General features: G+C 42.7%; 1 protein-coding gene across 4 annotated transcripts in view; it reads right to left on the bottom strand.

The window, feature by feature from the left end:
- The window catches only part of LOC137628396 (serine-rich adhesin for platelets-like), a 162,544-nt gene that overhangs the window by 114,957 nt on the left and 20,022 nt on the right, over window positions 1-27,565 (bottom strand). For all 4 annotated transcript variants that reach the window (XM_068359565.1, XM_068359571.1, XM_068359557.1 and 1 more), the window contains exons 2-3: window positions 26,324-27,012; window positions 2,886-3,339 (exon numbers count right to left, since the gene is read on the bottom strand). In XM_068359565.1, the coding sequence (XP_068215666.1) occupies window positions 2,886-3,339; window positions 26,324-26,454 (585 nt within the window). In that variant the 5' untranslated portion in view covers window positions 26,455-27,012. The remainder of the gene's footprint in view (window positions 1-2,885; window positions 3,340-26,323; window positions 27,013-27,565) is intronic.

Here is a 27,565-nt window from a genome sequence, read left to right on the forward strand (position 1 = left end):
TACATCCGAATCAACATCACGTGGTTCCTCCTCTCCTGAACTACCATCCATAGTAGCCCAGGAAGGGTGAGGGTTGTCAATAGGGTTTCTCTTGAAAGCTGAACGGGCTTTTGGGGGAAGACCACTATGCCCAGGTCTTGTAGTAGAGGCCAAGATGGAAGACTGTTCCTCGAGTCTGATGTTCATCCATAGATACACCACTTCTAGGGAAAAGTCTTTGCATCTTTCCTCTCCATTGGGCGATTTTCAAATTCATCTAAGAGCGAGGACTCATTTCCTTTGGTTGATTTCGTTGGTCTTGAACCATCGGAAACTACCCATGAGAGATGTCTCCTTCGCTGGTGCTGAAGGATCTTCCTGTCCCTTGATCATAGGAGGCTTACTTATGCTCTGCACGAGACAATTCTACGCAAGGGTAGATGCAGGGGGGACGCAATCTTTTGTTCCCTAACTATACTCGTGTTCGTAACTTGAGTCACTGCCACCCTTTCCCAGCTCGATTACACGGTCTTAGGAACCTTAGCTTTAAGGTGATCCTCATACCTCAAAGCTTTCTGGGAAGCAGGAGGAGGAGGATGAGGTGGTGGCACTCTAGCTAGGCTAGATGGCTAGGGTCCGTCACATTGCTGACCACCTTCGTAGAATCCAACAGGATAACGGGCTTTGCCGTCGTCGCAGCTGGATCGGTGTTAGAGATCACCATCAATTACTTGAGCGCCTTGACTAGGTCCTGAAACCAGGGACCATCCTTGGGTAACAAGTTACCCTATTGTTTCCTTTCCCGCTGTCTTGATGGTCGTTTGAGTGGCGGTGGTTGTTTGGAAAGAGAAGGGAGCGGTGAACCACTCAACCATCTCATAGGTGAGCTACCGAGGGTGTGGGTAGCGAGATGAGCTGGCTCTCTCGCTTACCTCAACCCTAGGATAGAGGAAAGCTGCGTGTGATGACTTACTAGTGCGCTTAGGAGCCTCACTCTTATAACGAGTCTCATATTTTCTCGCCTCCAGCGGATAAGCTCTCCTAACCTCCTGGCTGGGAGGAAAGGCACACAATGACGCATGGACCCTCTCCGCCTTTGGCGGCGGAACACGATTCTCGCTAAGCACTTCGTGCTTCACTGTGCCCTGCGGGCTTGATGGCAAAGGGAGGAGGGGGGAGATGGTAACCTCCTCCCATTCTCGTCATCCAGCTCCGAAAAGCTGTACTCCAATGGACCTCTCGGCGGAAACCCTGTTAAGGGGACCACTCAGGGGGAGGATCTTTCCTCTCTCAAGCGAGATCGATCAACATCTCTTTTTCCCAATGGCGAATTGCCTTGCAAATGAGGGAGCTGCTGCTCAGAAGGGAGTGTTGAATCGTCCTTCCTTGAAAGGTCAGACTGAACAACACCTGGAGGCAAGCCTTCCAGTTGTACAGTTTGCATCTCCTCCATTTGGGAGAAGCTGGCTAGAGAATCAGCACCCCGCACAACCTCCAGAACGAAGCTGAAACTCACTCCTGAGACCTCACGGTCTTATGACAAGTCACTCCGAGGAGTGCTTGTCCTCAACTGCTCCTGTCCTCAACTGCTCCTAGCCTCCTGCCAGAGCAGGGGGGATGTCAGGGAGAGCACACCCTAACGAAGGACCTCCTGTAACCTCTCCTTTGACGGAGGACCCGTCAACCTCAAGAAGGGCCACAGCAGATGAACAGTTTTGTCAGTGAGAGACTCTCAAAGGAGGACTCCCTTACTGCCAATTCCCCAGAGGAAGCCAGTTGGACAGTCAGAGTGGAGAGATCAAGTCGGAGGAGAAAGACGATGAGCCTTCTTCCCTTTCAAGCTGACTTAGAAGAGGAAGTCTCTTTTAGCCGCCTTCTTCCTCTGTCTACTAAATCATAGCAACTGGGAGGGCGACAACTCCATACACACATCACAAGGTGATCCCTACGTGCACGAGGGACCCAGGCACTAAGGACAGAGACTGTGAGGATCTGTCTCCTCAGCAGACATGAAGGTGCCACAAAGGCACCCTTCCAAGCCTGGACAAACTTGCATGGTTCGTCCTAATTGGCAAGCACACCTGCAAAAGAAAAAGTTGTAAAAGATTAGTGTCAGCCAGTTTAAAGTTGACGGGAGAGTGAGACATGTCTGCACTTTACCGAGCCGAATTAAAAAGTGACGGTTAGTCACCAGTGCTGGTGGAAGCGGGAAGTAAGCATACCCCTTGCTATCCTTGCTAATTAGCGGTGGGTAGTTAAAGCCTCTCTAACTTTAGCTTCAGATGGTTTTCAGCTTCACCGAAATAATAATGCACATAAAGTGTGGAAGGTTTGTATAAAGTATTTTTAACAATATATCACACACAAAGAGAAAAAGAAGAACATATGGGCAAAAAAATTATCAATTAATAATTTAGTAAAATTAAATGCTGTGTAAGAGGACCGTGAAATGTTAACTTCACAGAATTGTGATGGAAAGAGGCAAAAGGAATCAATCAGATCAGGTCAGTCCTTTACTTTACTTTGCTTTGCTTTTTACAAAAAGAATGGACACCATTTCACATCAGATGAAGCAACTTATGACTGACAGGTTGTGGTGAACAAAATTGAAATCTAAAAGATAAGTTGGAATAAAAATTTGGGATATGTTATAACATGTGTTTCTTGCTTCTTGGACGTAAAATGAATGGAAAACTCCCAACAAGGGTGCTAACCTCGTCAGGTGGTGAGGGTCTTCTTTAGGACTAAATATAAAAGGGGATCCGGGTATCTTTTTCCTGACTGCTGGTTACACATTTGTAAATTGATGAGATTGTGTTAAAAGAACTAATTTAAATGGTTAATATTCCTATATTAGTTGAAGACCTCATCCAAATAGAGAAAAAGTACTCCAAAACAATACATACCTTCAGACACATGGGACAAGGTAAAATCTGCAAAGTTTCTTTTTTCTGGACAGCTGGTAATTTCTTCTCCTTAGACTTGCTTTCCTGAATATTTGAACAAGAAGGCACTGGCTCTATTGTACTTCTGGTATTTCTCTGAAATTTGAACTTTTGAAAACATTCTTTTATGTGTTTATCAAAAACTTTTGCAGGGACAATATGTTTGCAACTTCTACAAAGTTTTTCATCCTTGTTCAAAAATGACTCGTCCAGTTCCAAAATGCAATCATTGTCTTCTATAACAAGTATCTCTTCAGAGCCTCGGTCCTCTGTGCTCATAGATGTATCACTAAAATCATCATCATCACTATTTTCTTTATTATCACATGGAGTTCTCTTTGGTTGGCTTTTCTTAGGTCGACCACGAGATCTGGTTGGTGCTAGTAGTTTTTCTACTTTGGATCTTTTAGGCAACCTACGGAAGAAACGATGTTTTTCAACAAAGAAAGAAATGTCAAAGTGTTTTTTTATCAATACAATACTGAAACAACATACTACTCTTTACTGGAAAAAATCTGTGTATCATTGATTAATATTCTATCTAGCTACATACAATACTATACAGTACTTTGTATGATAGCAGACTATAAGGCTCCTTAAAACCCAAGTTGAAGTTATAAATGGAAAAAAACAAAAAAAACATTCCCTTATATACACTAATCTAATCCCTCACATGCTTCTGCTTGGGAAAATTTAAACCTCTACAAAATCCTTTTGAATTTCAATTACATAAATTGTCAATGATTCCATAAGTTATGAGTGATATAATTAGTCCTTGTAGGAATGGAAGCTTCTAATTTTCATAAGAAACTTTTAAAAATAATCAGATACTAACAATTGGACCTTAACAGTTTCAGATTTATGCTATTGGTAAAGTTTTTCTTAATTGTAAAGAAGTTCATATTGCACTGGAAAGTCCTGGTGATTGAACAAGGGAACTTCTTTGAAAGCCTAAATCTGTTCCTGGCAAAGTATGAAGAGAGGTGATACATCATCATAAAATTAAATGCAAGTATCTAAAAATCCCTTCATGGATCAAGTTTGAAGGGTGTGAAATATTCCTTGTAGGCAAGGTGGATGGTGACTTCACCCCATGACTTTGTAAAATTGCTGGCCGCAAGATTAGATGTTTCATGGGAAATTAAAGGAGGTGGTGATTATTAACTTGGAACTTTATTGTAAAGGTTATCTTATAGGTTTATCATAATAACCATGCCTTCTCCATCACAAGGCTCAACAACACAGCATTCTATAAGTGTTATTCCTGCAGTTATCAAGATGTGGAATGATCTTCCTAAATCAGGTAGTTGAATTGGTAGAATTTCAAAAGTTCAAACTTGCAGAAAATGTTTTCATGTTGAACAGACTGACATAAGTCTCTTCTTTTCTAGTTTATATATTTAAGATGTTTTAATGTTGTTACGATTCTTAAAATATCTTGTTCTAATTGTTCATTACTTCTCTTGTAGTTCATCTATTTCCTTATTTCCTTTTCTCACTGGGCTATTTTTTTGCTGCTGGAGCACTTGGGCTTATAGCACCCTGCTTTTCCAACTAGGGTTGTAGCTTAGCTTGTAATAACAATAAAATGCACAAATTTTGGTGTTAAATCATAAAAAAAGATATTTTTCTAAAAACATTACAGTACTTCTAGTTTAGTTTTTTTGTATTTTATTAGAGTCGTCTCCCACTTCCTTGTCTCGATCCAGGCTTCTCTACAATATCTGTTTGTTATCAAGTCTACTAGTGGGGTCCCTCTTGGAAATCTCACATAAATAAGAAATTGCAGGATGGTCAGCAATATAATTCACAACATTTTTTATTCCATTGAGGCTTTCGGGTATCATTCCTTAACACATCAGAAGCTGCAACTTTCGCTCCGCAACTTGTCGTGAGAAGCCCTTCTGAGTGAGGAGACGCTGGATAGTCTCCACGCATGAAGTCGAAGCGACTGCACGGTCTTGTGGAAGATGTTCGCGTGTGGCTGTTTGAGTAAACTGGTCGTGGAGGGAGTTCTCTCAGTCAATCTATGAGAAGTTGCATATGGTCTGTAAAACACCCTGTGTGATGTCATAACGGAGCTACAAGGGTCATCAATAGATCTTTGGACGCTCTGCTTTTGTTCAGCAGATTTCTCATAAGACAAAACGGGGGAAAGGCGTACACGTCGATGTTGTCCCACCGTTGTTGGAATGCATCTTGCCATAGAGCCTGAGGGTCCAAGACTGGAAAACAGTAAAGCGGGAGCTTGCTGTTCAGAGATATTGCGAACAGGTCTACAGTCGGGGAACCCCGCAAAGTCAAGACTTTGTTGGCCATCTGACGATCCAAAGACCATTCAGAGCCTACCATCTGAGTCGCTCTGCTCAGATTGTCCGCGAGCACATTACTCTTGCCGGGAATGAAGCGAGCTGATAGAGCCACTGAATGTTCTTCTGACCATCTGGGGATCTTTACTGCCTTTAAATAGGAGACTCAAAGCTAGGATAGGGGAAACCCTAACCAAGCTGATAGTGAGAAACCTTTATGATTAGGACACTCCTGGCATCTACTCTCGAACCTATAAGAAGGGGAGGAATCCTTTGATTTTTGGAAAGAGTCATACTTCTGGGCTAAATTAAAATGACCAGGTTTGTACGGTTTAACCTTCTTACCCTTCCCGAGGAGAAAACAGCGTTTCATGCCCCATACACTAATCTTTCTCCGTAAGTCTCACCTGGTATGCTTCTTCTTACGTGAGTGAAAGACCAAGTGTAACTGATAAGAGGGAATGAGGGGAAAAGACATGTTCACCCTTTGTCCGGATTCAAATGCAATCTGGCCGAAGAGCTAAATCACTTGCTAGATAAGTAAAACTGAGCATCAAGTGTCCATTGATAGTATTAATTCCAACATCGGTCGAAGATCGCAAACTCCCCAATCACAGCCAGCGATCACATGCTACCAAACTACAGCCAGGTTTCTCGATCAGGACCGGTGATTGCATGCTTCCCAATCGCGGCACACGGGTGTTCCTGTGTGATACAAAGATCATGAAGAATATGTGAAAAGAGACTCGTCTTACCAGGAGAGAACACCCTCCTTGGAATATTCTTGTGACGATGAAACATGGTAGGAAAAGCAAGAGAGAAGCTCATCGTTCGTAAATGAAACATCTCAAAACAAATTAAACCAGCGTTCTGTGACTCGAAAGTCACTCAAGAATACATGAACCATGCACCAAAATGAATTCTCAGGCAATGGAATGTTGCTGATACGTAAGCTCTCGCCTCGCATACCGGGCAAGACTGTACAGTACTACAGTCACTCCCATACGTAAGTGGAGAGTGTTCGGTCAGAGATGTCTTTGTCCCTCAGGTGGGCAAGACATGAGGACCGAGCGCAAATGACTGGTCACACCAAGACTACTCAAGCAGTGACAGTGTTTAGAACCGCATGAAAACTGGAATGTAGCATGTGGAGACTGGTGTGTTTGTGTTGTCTCTTCATGTGTGTGGAGATGTCCGTCGACAATCGTGCTATTTCGATGATTGTGAATGTGGCGGAGATCATAAACTTATTTTTCTCAATCATGTAAGATCATGTTCGTACATGAGGGACCAAGAGATGATTTTGACATTACTAGGGGGCCTTCATCTCGTGGTGACCGGGGACAATGGGCACTCCTCACACATACGCATGGGAAAGGTGCTCACTGAAAACCTGAAGAGAGGGACCTAGGTTAGAGGGTACTGATTGCAGAAGACTTTTTGAGAAGGTTGCCCTGATAGAAGGGGACCAGCTGCACCTGGTCTCCCTGTGTTTTCTCAAGAGAACAGGGGAGGTTTGAGCATAGGCCCTCTCTTCTTGCTGGGAGCTCTTCTCTCTCCTGTTCAATTTCTCTCTTTCAAACCTGGACTTGACATACTGATGGTGAGGTGGTTCTTCTGATACTCGGGGAAGGGCTGACTATAAGACACACCAAGCAATCCCTCGCTGAACGCTCCTCTCTGAGGGTTCGCGCCTACTGTAGTTTAGAAGTCTTCTGAGGAGATCAGTCTCTCCCTGCTTGATCTTGGTACAGGCTCTTCACAAGGTTGACGGGTGGGGGGGGGGGTACCTCGCACCCACATGAGGTAGGATTCCTCTTACGTAGTTGTCGGTCATCATCCCTCCTAATATGTGATTTGCTGCATGCAGAGGTTGAGGGGCGCTTACATTCAGTCCAGTGTCTGGCAGGGGTACTGGGACCCACATCATTTTGTTGCTTCTTCTTGCCTCCCAACGCAAGAAGAAATGCCCTCGTGAAGTGCCTAGGGCCCCGCTCACCTAATGCATGAAATCTGATGTGTTTCTTTGGAGTGTGGTTCTTCATAACAGGAGATGGGCAGTGGGAGACTTGCTTACTTTCCTCTCAGAAAAGGAGAAATCCTAAAAGTACATAAGTCAGGACAAGGAATGGCAGTGTTCCTTTTCCAGCTCTCTGGCCCGTTGTTCTGTAATCTTATTGGGAAAGTGTGAGGTGGCCTAGCCTGATACACTATCCTCCTCTTGTGACCTCGCAGCCAAACAGGTTCCTCTGAGAAACCCAGATCATATGTCCTCTCCTACCCGAAGTGGAAAACGACCTGGGATATAAGCATCTCCTGCTTTCCTCTTCTTCACAGATGGCAACAAAGACTTCTTTCTATCCTTCCTAGAAGACCTAGCCCAGGGCACATCCAGTAAAAACCCCAAAGAAGTAGGATTGGGAGAGGAAGGAAAAGGTCTCGGCTCTTGTTCCCTGCTCTTCAGCGAGGGTCCTTTAACGGGGTGGTTTCCTCATCTGGTTCTGTAGCCCCGATGAGGTCCACAAACAACTCTGATATAGGGAAGCCTTTGAGGCCAAACGAGAACCACATTACTTTATTATTATTAATATCAGCATACCTACTGTATTAGGACATTTTGCCAGAAGACGTTTAAAAACTTTAGATAGTATGGGAGTTATGGAAATTGGGCGGTAATCAGTTGGACTTGAGCTACCAGAAACACATTTACATAGTGGAGTAACATTACTAATTCTCCAAAAAGTCCTAAAAGCTCCTCTACTCGCTAACTTGCGCAAAATGTTATTTTTATTAATAAAATACATTTTTGAATATACTTACCCGGTGATCATATAAGCTGTCAGCTCTGCTGCCCGACAGAAAAACCTAAGGACAAAATACGCCAGCGATCGCTATACAGGTGGGGGTGTACATCAACTGCGCCATCTGTCGAGCAGGTACTCAAGTACTCCATGTCAACACAGAACCAATTTTCTCCTCGGCCCACTGGGTCTCTATTGGGGAGGAAGGGAGGGTCCTTTAATATATGATCACCGGGTAAGTATATTCAAAAATTTATTTTATTAATAAAAATAACATTTTTCAATATTAAACTTAGCCGGTGATCATATAAGCTGATTCACACCCAGGGGGGTGGGTAGAGACCAGCATTACATGTTGACATTATTATGAGCTAAGTATTTTGTATTTCATTTTAGCAGTTATTCAAAATAACAAACATAAAATAAATAAGTACCTGGTAAGGAAGTCGACTTGAACAATTACTCTGCCTTTTTAAGTACGTCTTCCTTACTGAGCCTCGCGATCCTCATAGGATGCTGAGCGACTCCTAGGAGCTGAAGTATGAAGGGTTGCAACCCATACTAAAGGACCTCATCAAAACCTCTAATCTAGGCGCTTCTCAAGAAATGACTTTGACCACCCGCCAAATCAAGTAGGATGCGAAAGGCTTCTTAGCCTTCCGGACAACCCAAAAACAATAATAAAACATTTCAAGAGAAAGATTAAAAAGGTTATGGAATTAGGGAATTGTAGTGGTTGAGCCCTCACCCACTACTGCACTCGTTGCTACGAATGGTCCCAGAGTGTAGCAGTTCTTGTAAAGAGACTGGACATTCTTAAGATAAAAAGACGCGAACACTGATTTGCTTTTCCAATAGGTTGCGTCGATTATACTTTGCAGAGATCTATTTTGTTTAAAGGCCACGGAAGTTGCGACAGCTCTAACTTCGTGTGTCCTTACCTTCAGCAAAGCTTGGTCTTCCTCATTCAGATGGGAATGAGCTTCTCGTATTAACGGTCTGATAAAATAGGATAAAGCATTCTTTGACATAGGCAAAGATGGATTCTTAACTGAACACCATAAAGCTTCAGACGGGCCTCGTAAAGGTTTTAAATAGAACTTAAGAGCTCTTACAGGACATAAGACTCTTTTTAGTTCATTTCCAACCATACGATAAGTTTGGAATATCGAACGATATTGGTCAAGGCCGAGAAGGCAGCTCGTGTTTGGCTAGAAAACCAAGTTGTAGAACATGCAGCCATTTCGGATGAGAATCCGATGTTCTTGCTGAAGGCATGAATCTCACTGACTCTTTTAGCTGTGGCTAAGCATATCAGGAAAAGAGTCTTTAAGGTGAGATCTTTCAGGGAGGCTGATTGTAGCGGTTCAAACCTGTCTGACATAAGGAATCTTAGTACCACGTCTAAATTCCAACCAGGTGTAACCAAACGACGCTCCTTCGTGGTCTCAAAAGACTTAAGGAGGTCCTGTAGATCTTTATTGTTGGAAAGATCTAAGCCTCTGTGATGGAAGACTGATGCCAACATGCTTCTGTAACCCTTGATAGTGGGAGCTGAAAGAGATCGTTCTTTCCTCAGATATAAGAGAAAGTCAGCTATTCGAGTTACAGAGGTACTGGTCGAGGATACGGATACTGACTTGCACCAGTTTCGGAAGATTTCCCACTTCGATTGGTAGACTCTAAGGGTGGATGTTCTCCTTGCTCTAGCAATCGCTCTGGCTGCCTCCTTCGAAAAGCCTCTAGCTCTCGAGAGTCTTTCGATAGTCTGAAGGCAGTCAGACGAAGAGCGTGGAGGCCTTGGTGTACCTTCTTTACACGTGGCTGACGTAGAAGGTCCACCCTTAGGGGAAGTGTTCTGGGAACGTCTACTAGCCATCGAAGTACCTCGGTGAGCCATTCTCCCGCGGGCCAGAGGGAAGCAACTAGCGTCAACCTTGTCCCTTCGTGAGAGGCGAACTTCTGCAGTACCTTGTTGACAATCTTGAACGGAGGGAATGCATATAGATCTAGATGTGACCAATCTAGTAGAAAGGCATCTATATGAACTGCTGCTGGGTCCGGGATTGGTGAGCAAAATATTGGGAGCCTCTTGGTCATCGAGGTTGCGAAGATATCTATGGTTGGCTCGCCCCAGGTGGCCCAAAGTCTCTTGCATACATCCTTGTGGAGGGTCCATTCTGTTGGAATTATTTGTCCCTTCCGACTGAGACAATCTGCCATGACATTCAAGTTGCCTTGGATGAACCTCGTAACTAGTGAAATGTCTAGACCTTTTGACCAGGTGACGAGGTCCCTTGCGATCTCGTACAATGTCAGAGAGTAGGTCCCTCCTTGCTTGGAGATGTACGCCAAAGCCGTGGTGTTGTCCGAGTTCACCTCCACCACTTTGCCTTGAAGGAGAGACCTGAAGCTTTTCCAGGTCAGACGTACTGCCAGTAGCTCCTTGCAGTTGAAATGCATTGTCCTTTGATTCGAGTTCCATAATCCCGAGCATTCCCTACCGTCTAATGTCGCACCCCAGCCTACGTCCGATGCGTCCGAGAAGAGAACGTGGTTGGGAGTCTGAACAGTTAGGGGAAGACCCTCTCAAAGGTTGATATAGTCCTTTCACCAAGTCAGACAAGACTTTATCTTTCCGGAAACCGGGATCGAGACCGCTTCTAGCGTCTTGTCCTTTTTCCAGTGAAAAGCTAGATGGTATAGAAGAGGACGGAGATGTAGTCTTCCTAGTGACACAAATTGATCCACGGATGACAGTGTCCCTACCAGACTCATCCACAGCCTGACTGGGCAGCGTTCCTTCTTCAGCATCTTCTGGATGGATAGCAGGGCTGAGGGTTGATCGTCTTGTTCAGCAACGTCCTCATCAGAGGGTTCCTCATCCGAATCTGATGAGGAAACGGCAACGGAGTGGGCAACGTCTGACTCGCTGAATCCGGTCGCACTGGTGGATGCGTGACGGAGCCGGACGCAATATCATGGCACTGCTGCACAGTCTGTGAACTGTCAACAACCATGGGTGCGCGAGGAAGTACAGCGTCAACCCGAACTGTCTAGACTGTCTGGGTTGTGCAGTCAACACCCTACCGGGTTGCTGAGGTTGACACACTGCGTCACAACAAGTCACCTCTGCTGGTTGTTGAACGTCTTCCTAGTGACACACTGAACGTCAACAACCACCTCCGAGCGTCGCTTAACGTCAACGTGCGACTGGCAACCCACACTGGGTCGCATCGGTGGAGGAACCACCTCAACTGGCAGACGCGAGTAGGATACCTCAGCGTCAACAGGGCGCACAACCAACCGGTTGGAAGGTTGTTGGCCAGAAGGTTCTTCTCCGCATTTAAGTCCTCTATCAAGGACACAAGCTTGGACTGCATGTCTTGCAGCAAAGCCCATTAGGGTCTACGGGAGCAGGTGTGGCAACAGACGGGGTTAGCGACTGAGGCGGAACCATTTACCATCCCTGGAAGCCTTGTTATGTGTGACATAATAGAACAGCAAAACTTCAAAGGCTCGACAAAAGATGTTAACTGTGTCTGCATGGTCTGCAGCAAAGACCACTTAGGGTCTACAGTAGCAGGTGCGGCAACAGACGGTGTTACTGCCTGTTGCGGTACCGCTTTGCCTCTCTTAGGAGGTGAGCAGTCGTCGGAAGACTGCAGCGAGTCCGAACTGACCCAGTGGCTACAACTGGGCCGTTGGACTTGCGCGGAAGGGACCGACTTGCGCTTAATAAGCTGCGAGACCTTGGTCCATGGTTTCTTACGAGAAAGCTCTTCCGCAGACGAGAAGTAAATGGGCTCTCTCGTCTTTGTGTGGGTGGGGCGATCTTGGGTAGATACGCCCGAAACCACGGAGGGAAACGTCTGTTCGTTGATCAAGGCTTGACGAACCCATAAGTCGTTCGACATTACTTCTCCCCTGGGCTTGGGAGCTTGCAAGAGGTCCCGGACTAGGTGAACGACAGGCACGAACAGACGAACCCTCGGACGCAACACTGTAACACTTTGCGCATAACACTTTATCACTTCGATTTTCTGTTTTGCAGTTATTTCGCTGAAATCGAAACTTTTACTGATTTCTACCTGAAACACGCAATTCTACCCTTCATTAAAAGGTAGTAATTGCGAAAACAGTCGTATAATGCAGCTCATTAATACTAGCAAAAACAGAAAACATATATAAAGATAAAGAATTCAGTGGCTGGGAAAGAGACTAAACACTAGTTCAAATAAACTACGTTTACAAACTCTCACCGCACATAGCCTGGGGACAAGAATAAAACCCTAGAAACGTTTTACCTTCTTCCCCGTACAGCGACTAGGGAGGAGAGTAACACGAGAACAACGTTACCCGCTTGAACGGAACGTTTTTTCTCCTCTCTCTCCCTCCGTCTCTATCTCTCTCTCTCTTTCTCTCTTGATTTCGCACCTGAGAGAAGAGCCCAATTATATATCGTCAAAAAAACATGTTATTTGGCTAAAGGAAAAAAAAAAAACTGAAAGGTTTTCCAAATAAAAAGTTCCTTTAATTTAGAATTTAAACCATTTAAGTTAAGAAAGAATGAACGAAACGTCAGAATCGATTTACTCTTACTGCAAAGTGAAACCGTGATACACTCTCTCTCTATCGTAACGATAGAGCGCATGTTGAACGTCCTGAACGTCAACAACTGCGTAGTCTAAAAAAACTAAACGTTAGTTCATCTTTGAAAACAGTACGAAGACTATCAAAGAAATTCTTTCATAAAACATTAAATTTAAAAAGTTTTAAATTCCTTAAAGGCTAAATACGATATAACGGGCTCAACGTTGATTAACTTCGGTTCCAAGTTAGGACCGCCTACTATCAGGAAAGGTCGCATATAAACAAAACATAAAAATTTATTTTTATATGTTTATAATAAATGGAAAGTTAATCGAAGAGGCCTAATAAAGGCGGAGAGATATAAAATATATAGATCTATAACGTGTTAAGTAAAATTACTAAAAACCTAAACACACTTCCGTCTAAGGGAAGGGTCGGCCATTTAAAAGTGAAAGAGAGTCCATACTCTCTTTGTCACCATAATTAAATCTATCCAAAACGAGTTCAAGTTTTGAGATGAAGATAAAACCCCTGCATAGCGAAAGCTCAAAACTAGAATAGTGTACTTCACCAAATAGTTGTGAAAACAAATCCAGTTAGTAACAGCGTATTTAGTAGGTCTTGCCAGTGGCACGACAGAGAGAAAATTGGTTCTGTGTTGACATGGAGTACTTGAGTACCTGCTCGACAGATGGCGCAGTTGATGTACACCCCCACCTGTATAGCGATCGCTAGCGTATTTTGTCCTTAGGTTTTTCTGTCGGGCAGCAGAGCTGACAGCTTATATGATCACCGGCTAAGTTTAATATTGAAAAAAGATACACCATACTTAAAAACCAAATTAACAATAATGATAACAAGAACAATATGTACAGTAATATAAATAAAGTGATTGATCAAACCCATAGACTATAGAAAAAAAAAAGTCGGAAAAACTGGTCAACATGGAGGAGCCGATACACCATGCAAGGCTAAATACCCTCCAGGATAGCCACTTCAACTGAAGGGAGGACAGTATGGATGGATTTGAAAAGTAAAAGAATCAGATAAGGAAAAGACAACCTCTTGATAAACCACCAGGTATCCATGGCCTTTCTATTAAGCCTGCTCAATGTGTACCATTTCAAAAAACAGGAAGAAAAAAAAAGTAAAAAAAAAAAATATAAGATAGAATATTGTGCCTCAGTGTACCTTCAAGCAAGAGAACTCTAACCCAGAGGCAATGACACTACCCAAGACAAGAGAACAATGGTTTGATTTTAGAGTGTCCTCCTAGAAGAGCTGCTTACCATAGCTAAAGTATCTCTACTACCCTTACCAAGAGGAAAGTAGCCACTGAACAATTATACTACAGTACTTGGCCCCTAGATTGAAGAAGAAGTGTTTGGTAATCTCTGTGCTGTTAGGTGTATGAGGAAAGACGAGAATGTGTAAAGAATAGGCCAGACTATTCAGTGTATGTGTAGGCAAAGAAAAAATTAGCTGTAACTTGAGAGGGATCCAATATAATACTGTCTGGCCGTCAAAGGATCCAATAACTCTCTAGCAGTAGTATCTTAATGGGTGGCTGGTGCCCTGACCTACTACCTCAGCCTTATACAAGTACTTTCATATAGAGAAGTTTGGGAAAATACAAATCAACTTTAGTTTTTTTTAATTTCAAACATTCTAATCAATGTTTGATATACACTATTATATAATGATATTTATTTGATGCTCATCAATCTACCTTGTCTCACAACACCTTATCTCTTTATTTCCGGTATAAACAGAGTAGGAATAAAATATTAAAGCTACAAAAAATTATATCTGGGAACCCCCTCTCCTGTATCTACATCCTGTGAGACAGCAACAAGGAGAGTTTCTTTTGTTGATGTCTGCTACCCCCCAAAATTAGGGGAAGTGCCTTGGTATATGGACGTCACTCAAATGATACTGAATATCGTCACTGAAATTGTACGGCCAGATTTCTCTCACATTGGAGACTGCAAAGCAAGAATTCAGAGTGAGAGGCCAATTGTGAGAAAGCCACAAAGCAATATTTTTTTTATTGTCACTACCAAGCAAGTCTGTCCATGTATGCCCGGCTGTACTTCAATGGAATCACATGACAAGAGGTGATGTTGGTTGTAAGTGTTAGTAGTGACACTTCAATTTCAATTACTGATCCGTATGATGCAATGCCAGTGTTAATGTATGGATCAGAAATTTGGGCTTTAAAATGAAAAGAGGAAGCAAAGCTTGAGAGAACAAAGATGAGAATGCTAAAGTGGAATATGACAATACCACTGTTTGAAAAATTGTGAAATAAAGAGATAAGAATGCTAGGTGTAATAAAAATTTACTGAGAAGATAGGAGTATTATGACTGAGATGGTGAGAGCACGTGTTAAGGCTTTGATGGTGGGGAGGAAGTGAGGAGGGCTTGGGAGGAACCTATCAGGGGGAGTAGATTGAGAAGGAGGTAGAGAATTAGACAGCTAGATAAGGGGAAGGATGATATGGAGATAAGAGGTTTGGTGGAAGAGGATACCTTTGATCAAAGGCACTGGAGAGGGCGCATCAGGCAACCGACCCTTTAATGTAGGGATAACAGTGTGGAAGATGATGCAATGAATTTTACTGAGGTGCTAGCTTTTATATTATACAGACCTTTTCATAAGGGGTATACTGATATGAATAATAGTCATCAAATCACTGCAACCTGTAAAATATATCTTTTTGAGCAGGCTTGGCCATTGAAAAAAAAAAAAAGTATTTGGTGGTTAAAAAATAAGCTAAGTGTCTTTAGGATGCTGATACAAACAATTATACTGTACTGCTGATGTTTTCTCAACAGAAAACTTCTTTTGTGCTGCTGTAGTGTTGGCAATCTGCTACTATAAGCTTAAGAGTTCATTGCCTCGTGACTAATCTGCTCTTTTGTATGAGACTGAAGAACTCATCTCATCTATACATATAAATGAATGTGATAGTTGTACTTATGTTTATGAAATTACTGGAAAATCTAGTAAAATCCTGCAATATCTTTTGTATATGCATTTTCCACCCTTAATTTTTTTTTTTTCTAATCATAGGACATAAGTTTATCTCTTTCATGTAATAAATATTTCTTTAGTCTTGTATTTTGTTTTCCTCATGTAACATGACAAATTTGGAGATAATTTGTATTTTTCCAAACGATACAAACATTTAGCTACAGTATTTATTGGGGTTTATTATTTTTAGCGAAGCTGAAAGGACAAGCCATTAAAATTTAGCAAGGATTAACTACCCACTCCGCTAGTTAGCGGGGTTAGGGGAGTAGCTTGCTACCACTCCCACTCCCATACCGATGATTTAGCTCACTTTGCTTGGAGGTAGGACTTCAAGGGGGATAGGGCTGGCGGGTAAGTTTGTCTAAATAGCTAGAGGATTGTATCGCTAGGAAAAATACAAATTATCTCCTAGTTTGTCATTTATTCTGTCAATGAAATATTTTGAATAGGTTTGTACCAAAAATAAGGAATCCCTGCACCTCGCTAAATCTTACTACGCAAGGTTTGCGTTGGGATGTTTAGAAGTGTGACTGTCCAGGTAAAAGTTATTCCGAGTCTTTGTAGGAAAACTGTTGTAACCAGGACTTTCCCCATACCACCTCGAAAGGGTATGGGGACGCAACAGTATTAGCTTAATACTAGGAACACAAGAGAGCAAGGTTTACCTGCAGTGGTTTGAGGTCAACTTATGCAGAAAACTCAGGATGCTGCTTTCCCAAGAGAGGGGACGATGAAGAAAAGAATAAGAGCCAGTCAAACATTTTCATTCACGCAGACTAAAACTGGGTAACAGTGCCCTACCTTCTGCTACTTGTCCAATAATGAGCTTGAGGTATTATACCTGCTGTTGTGCAGCCACCACAGGGCCGATAAAGAACATGTCGAGCCTCCTGTGGGTCATGTCTTGTAGGTAGTGGGATGTGAACGTATTTTGACATTACCACACCCCAGCCTGTAGAACCTGCGTCACAGAGAAGTTTCTTTTGAAGGGTAGGGACGTAGCTACGCCCCTGACATCGGGGGCTCTCGGGTGACGCGAAGGAGGAGGGTTCAGATTCAGGGCATGGTCTATGACCTTGTGAATCCAGGTAGAGATGGTATTCTTAGTGACCCTCCTCTTGTTCCTCCCTCTACTGACGAAAAGTGCAAACACACGGGGACGGGCTGTAGCTGTTCTCTTGAGGTACAGCCTCAAACTCCTCATTTGGCAGAGTAAGAGATAATCAGGGTCATCAGTTACAGAGCAGAAACTCAAAATCCAGAAGGAGTTGAATTGGGGCTCCGCTACTCCCAGATTCAGAGTCTAGGCTACAAACTCGGGCGAAGCCGAACGTTACCTCTCCCCATCCCCTTGAATGGTCAATGTCGTATGAGAGACCATGAAGTTCACTAACTACCTTGACTGAAGCTAAAGCTAGTAGGAACACCGTCTTCCATGTGAGGTGGCGATCCGTTGCCTGGCGTAATGGTTCATAGGGAGGTCTCTTTAGTGACCTGAGAACTCGAAGTACATTCCATGGGAGAGGTCTCACTCCAGACTGAGGAAAAGTAAGTTCGTAACTCCGTATGAGTAAGGAAAGTTCTAGCGATGAGGAAATATCCATTCTGTTGAGTCTAAGGGCTAGGCTTAATCGCCGAGACTGAAAGGCGTATTTCTTCACGCAAATGCACAAGGAACTCCGCTGTTGCTGAAATAGTGGCATCGAGAGGAGAGATACCCCTTCCACAACACCAACCACAGAAGACGTTCCACTTTGCCTAATAGACTGCTACTGATGATTTCCGCAGGTATAAAGACATCCTGCTTGTAAATTGCTGCGAAAATCCTCTCTGAGTGAGGAGATGCTGTGTAGTCTCCAGGCGTGAAGTTGTAGCAAAGCTACAGCTTTGTGGAAGATGGCATGTGGTTGTTTGAGTAGATCTTATCGTCGAGGGAGTTCTCTTGGAGACTCCGTCAGGAGGTGCAGAAAGTCTGGGAACCATTCAGCATGATGCCATAGCGGAGCTATGAGAGTCATTGAGAGGTTGACCAATGTTCTAGCCTTGTTGAGTACCCTCCTCATCAGACAGAACGGGGGAAAGGCATAAACATCGCTGTTGTCCCACCCCTGTTGGAATGCATCTTGCCAGAGAGCCTTGGGGTCTGGGACTGGGGAACAGTACAACAGGAGCGTTGTGAAGAGATCCACAGTCGGAGAATCGCTGGGGCACTGGAATGCGCTGACGAGTAGGCAAGTGCTAAAACACCGAAGCGCACTGAAGCGCTGGAGAGTGATTACGCTCTGGAGAGCGTTGCTGTCCTGGAGGGCACTGACGAGATGTTGGTGAGCGCTGTTGCACTGGCGCGCTGGAGAACGTTAGCGCGCAGCTAAACGTTTAGGTGGTGCCGCATAAACAGGCAGACGATGAATAGGTGACAGGAACGTTGAAGGCAGGTCAGCGTGAAGGTTGAACTAGAATCGGGATGTGCCCTTTGGAAGGATGAACATCCACAGTACAGGACCAAAGTCTGAGGACTAGCTGCAGCGTCATCAGGAGAAGGTCCAGGAACAGGCAAAGGTCGAGGGCCAGAAGACGGCTGCAAGAATGAGGCTGAAGAGACGAAGAGGCGCCTTTTCACCGAAAGTGACGGGCCATCTCTAAGACGAAGTGGAGGGAAAGCTCTGCGTCGAAGATGCTCTCTGGTGGCCAGTGGATCAGCAAGCTGACCTTTAGAAGCAGCAGTCCTCCGCAGAGGAGTCTCTATGAGTGAACTCCCCCGAGGAGGACAAACACTTGCAGGAGAAACCGAAGAAAGACTAAGTTCCCCCCTCGAAGGATGGCCTGGAAGGGAGGGGGGGGAACAGAGTCGGCAGCAAGAGTTGGAGTCTGAAGGTGCGGGGGCGTCAGCAGCGACCACAGAACGCACCTTAGACACTACAACGTCGACACACCACAGAGGACCTACTTCCAAAGTCGATGACAGCTGTGCACAAGCACCATGGATGATAAGGCACAAAAAAAAGAGTACTTGGAGGGCGGACACGGAAGCCCCAAGGAAGACCACACCCGTACGAAAGGAGAAAGAGACAAGGCCTCACCTGGGGGGAGAGGTGGGGCTGCTTCGCTAGGAGAAGCAACACCATTTCTTGAGGACCGGGGTTGGCCGTAAATTAAAGGCGCTGCGCTACTACTCGACAGTCTCCCGGAAGAGACTGAACGAGCAGAAGCTAAGGAGGAAGGTCGGGAAGCGGAAGAAGTCTTGGGTTTTTCCCCTTTTGAAGAAACCTTCGAAGGAGAAATGCCCCGCTTTAACTTCTGCCATCGCCCAAACCTTTCCCACTGAGAGGCAGACCACTCCTGACACTTACTACAGTAGACACCCGCCATATGACATTAATCCGTTCCGGAGTTGATATCGTAAGGTGAAAATGTTGTATGGCGGATAATAGAATAGCTAATGCGTGCAAAACCCCAGGTTAAAACATCAAAATTTTATATACATATTAAAAATTAGTAACAAAATAGTATAGTAAGCATTGTACTACAGTATACTTATATATAATATACATGTACTGTACAGTACATAATTAAATAACATTATAAATAAAAATTATATACTGTAGTGAAAAGGAAAAATGAAATCTCATTTACCTATGGAGTGACGTGACGAGCTGGTAGTGGGTGGAGGCAGAGGGGGGACAAGACGGCAGATATAAAAACGTATCAATGCTAATTATGTTATGTACACTTAATAATAAATTTATTCTTACTATTAAACAATTAAAATTAAAAATGCCTTTTTTTATCATTTTTGTCTTTTTAATTCTTTTTTCATGATTTTTTTTTTTTAGAACTTTTTCTTCAGTCTCCCCCCGTCCTCGACATCACAAGCAATCTTGGGACCCATGGCTAACGAATTAAAGTTGGAATTAAGCAGTAAAATGGACAAAAAATACGATATCGCAAGCACTCACACGAGAACAAGTCTTTACCAAATGCACACGAGATTCTGAACTGAGCGAGCGATTAACAAAGAGAGAGAGAGAGGCAGCATCTCTCTCTCAGGCATTGTGGGAGGGATTTCGGCCAATAGTGTATTGGCATCTTAGTGACACTGACACCGACCAGCTTCTTAGTGAAGTATGCAGTGACGTATGAGAGTGGTGGTAGGCGAGTGACTCGCACAGTCGTACGCGTAAAAACCGCCAAGTTTGAATTTTCAAATTCGATGCCATAAGGTGGGGAAAATTTCGTAAAGAGGGGAAGAAAAAACATCGTATTCCACACCGTAACGTGAATAAAACGTAAGCTTGGGACGCCGTACCCCGGGGAGTCTACTGTACATCTGTTACCACTATCACACCGTTGACCTCTGCAGGTGGGACAAAGGATGTGGCGATCGGTGTCCAAGGCTGACATGAACGTTCCGCAGGGCTGGCCTTTGAGTCCAGGACAAGTACGCATGGTCGCAGAAGTCAACACACACAATAATGAAAGAAAAAGCACAAACAAAAGCATTAAATGGCAGTCCAAATAGACGAGGGATGAAGAACAGCAACGACCGTACACCATCCGAGCCAAAAGCAAAGAGAGCTAAATCACCGGTGTGTGAGCGAGAGCGTTAGCAAGCTAACCCCCTATCCCCGCTAACTAGCGGAATGGGTAGTTAACCTTCACTAAATTTTAATGGCTCGTCCTTTCTGCTTCGCTAAAAGTAATAACCCCTAGTAAATAGCATAGGTTTGCATTCCAGTTACGGAACAACTATCATTTTCCTCAGCTTCAGTAGTGGTCTTGTCAATTGAAACTGGTAGACGAGAATGACCATGAATGGGAGGTAATTCAGTTGTTGTTTGCAGATGATACTGTACTGGTTGCAGATGCAGAAGAGAAGCTTGGTTGATTAGTGACAGAGAGTTAATGTGCGTAAGAGTAAGGTTACGAGATGTACGAGAAGGGAAGGTGGTGCGAGGTTGAATGTCATGGAGAGTTATTTGAGGAGGTGAATCAGTTTAAGTACTTGGAGTCTGTTGTTGCAGCAAATAGTGGAGTGGAAGCAGATGTACGTCAGAGAGTGAATGAAGGATGCAAAGTGTTGGGGGCAGTTAAGGGAGTAGTAAAAAATAGAGGGTTGGGCATGAATGTAGAGAGAGTTCTGTATGAGAAAGTGATTGTACCAACTGTGATGTATGGATCGGAGTTGTGGGGAATGAAAGTGACGGAGAGACAGAAATTGAATGTGTTTGAGATGAAGTCCCTCTTGAGTAGATAGGTTTAGGAACGAAGTAGTGAGGGTGAGAACGGGTGTAAGAAATGAGTTAGCAGCTAAAGTGGATATGAATGTGTTGAGGTGGTTTGGCCATGTTGGGAGAAAGGAAAATGGCTGTCTGCTAAAGAAAGTGATGAATGCAAGAGATGATGAGAAGTACAAGAGGAAGGCCAAGGTTTGGGTGGATGGATGGAGTGAAGAAAACTCTGGGTAATAGGAGGATAGATGTGAGAGAGGTAAGAGAGCGTGCTAGAAATAAGAATGAATAGCGAGCGATTGTGATTGTGACGCAGTTCCAGTAGGCGCTGCTGATTCCTCCAGTACCTTGGATGACAGCGGAGGTAGCAGCAGTAGGGGATTCAGCGTTATGAAGCTTCATCTCTGGTGAATAACGGGGGAGAGTGGGCTGTGGCACCCTACCAGTACCAGCCAAACTCAGTTGAGTCCCTTGTCAGGCTGGGAGGAATGTAGAGGAGAGGTCCCCTTTTTTGTTTCATTTGTTTGATGTCGGCTACCCCCCAATATTGGGGGAATTGCCTTGGTATATGTATGTATGTATGTATGTGTTCAAGTAGAAATCTTACCAGAGATTCTTAGTGCATACAGTAATTACAAATGTACTGTAACCTGTTGGGTCCCCTTGCCAAGAACTGAAAAAAAAAGGGGTGGTGCCCAGTGTTCACATTATTTTACTTTTTTTTTGGAACCAAAACCTATTAAATGTAGTGTAGCTGGAGTGACATCAGCATCTTGAACACGCAGTGCACTTGCTACACCCGGCACCATTCCGCTAACCACTACAGTATCTCCTCGCGTGTCCAAGACATGGACGGGGCCACCGGAGAACAATGAGAGGGCCCCGCCTCTTACAGAGCCTCCCAGATCTACTTACCTTGTACCCTACACGCAGGTGTGTGGAGGGCTAACGACCATACACGATCCTCCTACCAGCGATGTAAAGGGAGATGAATACAGAAAACGAGCCTGGAGACGAAGAAATATGTGTGGTCTTGCTGCCATCTTGGAAGGAGAGCAATATATGTTCACCTTCTTCTTCCAACTCCTATCAAAGAGAACACATTATTCCTCTGGCCAGCATATAAATCCGGGTAGGTAGGTGATTAGGAAAACTGTTGGCCTCTACAAGGGGGTAGAGGTCTAAAAGGGGTCAACCTCATGTTGATACAGAGGTGCTATACTGATGTACGTTACCACCAGGCCACTTCCTCCCCCTGCATGATTGCTCCATCAAAGCGCGAATGTTCAAACACACAACAGAACAGAAAAAAACGGCACATTGGCTGGATGCTAAGTATTATCAACGTTTTACATAACCGACTGTAGCTGAACCACGTTTAACGTAACCACTCAGAAGAAAATAGTTGGGGACATCTTTTCTCTCCAAGAATAACAATACTGTATCAGAACCTTTGCATTCTCTGGGGCAGCATCGCTAGGGACGTCCCCTTGAGCTTATGATCTGGATGGACTTGCCGCAAACTTAGCGTTCCACAATACCCATCTATACCAGTCTCTAAAACCACGTTGTTGGAGAATGATTGACCGCTTTGATACAATGTATCCGGGAGCACCGTCTCTTTTGATGTTGAGAGAGTCATAAGAGCCGATATGTCCTCAGGGGAAGCGTTGCTAGGGACCCCACCTCGAGCACGTGGGTAAGCCAAGTTCTCTTGTAAAGCCCCTGAGGGGGCATATAAATCTCTTTGCTCAAACAGGGCCAGCAGTGGTAACCCCGAAGACCTGTTGGCTTAAAGAGAATTCTCCGATGCTAAAACTTGCCTGTTAAATAGGTTTAGCATCTCTTGCGTTTGTTTCGAGAGTTTTGGAACATAATTGAGTTTAGGATTCGGTACTTCTGAATGAATCCTGTCTTCTGGTTTTCCTTTAGTAACAAATTTCTCTAGGGTAGACTTTGTCATGTTTCCTAAGGGAAAAATAAGGTTCCTAACCCTTATAGCTTGGACAATTCTGACACTGACCTGAAAGTTCCAAGAGGATTAACTTCTGCTGGGTCGGTACTATCGCTCACAGCGGTGGCCTTCGTTGGTTTAGCATTAACCCAGCTACCAAGGTTATAGGGAAAGCCTTGTCTGTCTCAAACGTCCCCCCTTTCTTCATTCGTAAGCACAATACGGCAAGATAAGGGGGTCGGAGTAAGCCTGGTGAAGCTACTTTCCTGTTCATCATGTTCATTTTCAGGATGTACTTCTTCCACATTTGGTGCATTACAAGCACAAAGCTTGTTACATGAAAAGTCCCTGTTTCATCTTCGATGCAGGTCTCTGATGCGGTCTGGCCATCCCTATTATATGCTTCTATATGCTTAAGACTGTAAAGGAAACCTCAGCTAAGGGATCCCCTTGTCATAAGGCAAACTTGGTTCCTGAGAATGTGTTGGGAAATGTATACTTCCTTTGTTCAACACTATTACCTCTTGACCTAGGGGAAAAGCTTTCTCAACTCTAGGTTCCCTTCAACGGGATCATCTCATAGAACATGCCTGTTCACTTATCATCCTGTATGATAAGCTGGGACATGGCTTCTCCAGATCTCGTTGTGCATAATCGACATTTTCTTGAATGTGTGTCGCCTGAAGATAAGGCTTACGATAACTTTCAACATGTAATATTGAAGGGAGGTTCTCGCTGCCTAGAAAGATATTCATCTCTAAATCCCATTGGGAGGAGACTTAGGAATGTAGAAATCTCTTTAAGCTTCCTACAACGAGAAGCATAACTCTCCCATTTGGAGGGAGACCGATCCCTACAATAATTACAAGAAGATTCTTTTGAACATCTCTTGTCTAGGCAAGAGGGACGCAGAGGGTGTATGTCCATGTCTGCCCAGCTCATAAGGATGCCACAAGAGTTGCTATCCCATCCTGGGCAGACATAAATAATGAGATTACTGGACATAAGCACTCGCTCGTATCTTACAGTTAATGAGTAGACACTCAAACGACCATGAATTAAGGATAAAACACAAGTCAAGAGTGTTAAACACTAAAAGGGTAGGTGAGATGAATGCAAAAGGCTCCATCGTAGAGAGGGAGTGAGAGAACAACTTTGCAATCAGCAGTGTTGTGGGGAGATGCTGTAAACAACCTCCCACTTGCTACTTGCGCATGCACTACGTTTACCCAGCACGAAGCATCACGCAATCAATCAAATTTTGATTGACCGATCGTAGTAACCCAATATAAATGACTCCAAAGTTTGTATCCCTGTAGGAATAAATCATGTAAATAATTAAGGATAGAAAATCACTAGGTAGAATATGCCTTATGAGATTCAAAGGGTTAATTTAAAGGGACAGTGTGGGTAGCATGTAATAAAAGTTCTTGAAACACAAATTTAAGCTTTTCATATAAAATTCTCATCTTCTAAAATTCAGTGTATGGAAATCCTGTATGATCGGTCTTGACCTCAGTGCTTTATTTTACCGTGTTCATCATGATGAGGATCTTGTTTTTTTAAATTAAACAGACGGCATTTGGTAGATCATTTCTTAGTACTGTACTGTGTTATTATCGAATTTTTATCTAAAAGATGGCAAGGAATAGTTGTAGATGATCACCACAGCAACTACAGAAATGTAGTCTCTTGGTGTTCATCATGATAGTTTCTGGTCCATTACTTTTTGTGCTACATGATATGTGGGTTGGCCTTGAAAACTAGCTTCTTGTTTATGCAGATAATGCTTCTCTACACTAACCCTACTTTACAACTGTAGATCTGTGGTTACTGAATCTTTGAATGAAGATGTAACTAAAATCAAGCACTACAAGTATGCATCAAATTATCGGGCATCAACTTACACCCAAACAAAACTCAGTGCACAGTTGTTAGTAGCAATATTTCTTTTGTTGTCACTACCAAGCAAGTCTGTCCATGTATGCCCGGCTGTACTTCAATGGAATCTCATGACAAGAGGTGATGTTGGTTGTAAGTGTTAGTAGTGACACTTCAATTTCAATTACTGATCAGTATGATGCAATGCCAGTGTTAACCCTTTTACCCCCAGGCTATTTGGAAATTTCCAACCCTTAACCCCCAGGGGTTATTTTTTTCCCAGCATATTTTGCAGTATATTTTTTTTTAAATTGCTCTAACAGCCTTAATTTTTGTCATAGAGAGGTCAGGTTGGTCTCATTCTCTTGGAAAATGCCTGATTTTTCTCAAAAAATTATCAAAAATATGAAAAAAAACTTTTATATCATTTTTTTACAAGGACGTACCGGTACGTCCATGGGGGTAAAGGGATGGCTTTTGTGAAACGTACCAGTACGTCCTTTGGCGATAAAAGGGTTAAACTTCTAATGCCATTACAGTACTTTGGTTAAGCATTATATATGTACAATATGAAAACTCACTGTAGTGCTATACTGTACTGTATATCTAACCTTTCATAGCAATGAAATACCCATAACAACTGCCAAATATTTTCCAAAATAAAATCACAGTTCAGGTCATTCAAAGACATAGGGGATGACAACTGAAAATACTGGGACACTTCAACTGGTGAGCCTGTCAGTGATATTTGGGATAAAACATATAGTGCCAATTGGTGGACCTTGAAAGTGACTAGATTCGATTCTTTCGTACATGTTAGAATTCATAAGTCCGCTCATTTTGACTTTCAGGTCAACAGGCAAAAGAAACATATACGACATCTTAATTGCAACAAAAGATATTAAGAGGTATTTGTTGCAACCACATTCTTTAGGCCATAAAAGAAGAAATGCAGTATATATATGTATAAAGATAAAAAATATAAGGTTTAAGGTTGAATGAAACTGTACCCCTGTTAATGAGTACCAGCAGATTACAGTCTCTACACCTTCCTCAAGTAAGAGAATCAGATTAAGAATCACCAGTAACTTTTCTTAACATAAAAAAAAAAAAAAAAAAAAAAAAAAAAAAAAAAAAAAAAATTTCAAGGTCCTGAGATGAACAACCAAATCATTTGTCACCAGTCAAAAAATTCCACTCATTCACTACTGTATACTGACAACCCCAATAAAATAATTTACAATGCTATATACTTTATCCGGGAGTAAACTTTGAAATGATATCATACAATAGTTTATATGACTAAACTTTCTATGTCAATTCTTAAAAGCTCCTTAATTACAAAATACTGAAAGAAAAAAAATAGCCCTTTATATGTTACCAGATCATGATGATAAGCAATATTGTCATGTAATTTCAAAGAAAGACTACTGTATTAATAATAATTTTACAAGAAGAAAAAATAATGACAAAGATTTTAATTTATATATACTAAACTTTAAATTAAACTGTTTCAATTTGAGGACCAGCAAAGATAATTTCCTAAATCATTAATGCTCAACCTACACTTCCAGAATAACTATGCAAATTGGTTACCTGTATACCGTAGATATATCTTCAAAATCATCAGTAATATCATGCAATCCAGTTGCCACTTGAGACTGTGAACTATCTTCATTTTTCCTTTTCCGGGAGAGACGGCTACCGATTCCGCTGCTGGCACTCATCTTGGGGACTGTTTTTATTTAATCCTTTATTTACACATGTACAAGTTCATCAGTACTACACTCACCACTCAATACAGAAAACCTGCACTACATTGAGATAAGGAAAATCCTCAACATAAATGGTTTTCCTCATAAAGCAACACGTCCTAAGTAAATGTGATCCACGTGGGTGACATGGAATATTTAGCTTGAAAAACTAAAGTAATGTCATATGGTGTAAAAAAATTCTCTAACCAGCCAATAGTTAATTCTTGTAATGCAATGAAATGAAAAGCAAGACTCTGAAACTTCCAGTGTCTTTATACACTGCATGGTATCTTTCAAGAGGAAGCTGGTAATTTTCTGCGGTACCTAAATAATTCTTCATATTACGTATTTAGGATACTTCTCGATTATTCTTCCAATTTTCTTCGTTCCTCCTCCTTTTGCTTTTCCAAGCGGATTGAAGCATCAATCAAACTTTCCTGAACTAAAAGACGTCGTAGTTCAAACTCTGCTGTGTGTTTCTTACCAATTTCTTCAACTTTTTTCATATACTGTTGTGTTGCTGGGAGAAAACTGTAAATAAAAAAAAACTAGGTTAAGTACTGTTTGATACCAGTCAGCAACTAAAACATGATTCTTAAAATAAGATCTATTATTTCAATGCTTATTTATTATTTCTATTTAGTGAAACTATTAACATGAAAACCTCTAAATAAAACAAAACACCAAATTTTCCCATCTCCAGTATCACATCCCGTTTCCCCCATATTAACCCTTTTACCCCCAGGCTATTTGGAAATTTCCAACCCTTAACCCGCAGGGGGTTATTTTTTTCCCAGCACATTTTGCAGTATATTTTTTTCAAATTGCTCTAACAGGCTCAATTTTTGTCATAGAGAGGTCAGGTTGGTCTCATTCTCTTGGAAAATGCCTGAATTTTCTCAAAAAATTATCAAAAATATGAAAAAAAAAAAATTTATAGCATTTTTTTGCAAGGACGTACCGGTACGTCCATGGGGGTAAAGGGATGGCTTTTGTGAAACGTACCAGTACGTCCTTTAGGGGTAAAAGGGTTAAGCAGCCAAAACACTTACCAGCCACATCAAAGAGTGGCCATTGACACAGC

The sequence above is a fragment of the Palaemon carinicauda genome, chromosome 2 (genome assembly GCF_036898095.1).
Source record: "Palaemon carinicauda isolate YSFRI2023 chromosome 2, ASM3689809v2, whole genome shotgun sequence".
NCBI classification, from domain to species: domain Eukaryota; kingdom Metazoa; phylum Arthropoda; class Malacostraca; order Decapoda; family Palaemonidae; genus Palaemon; species Palaemon carinicauda.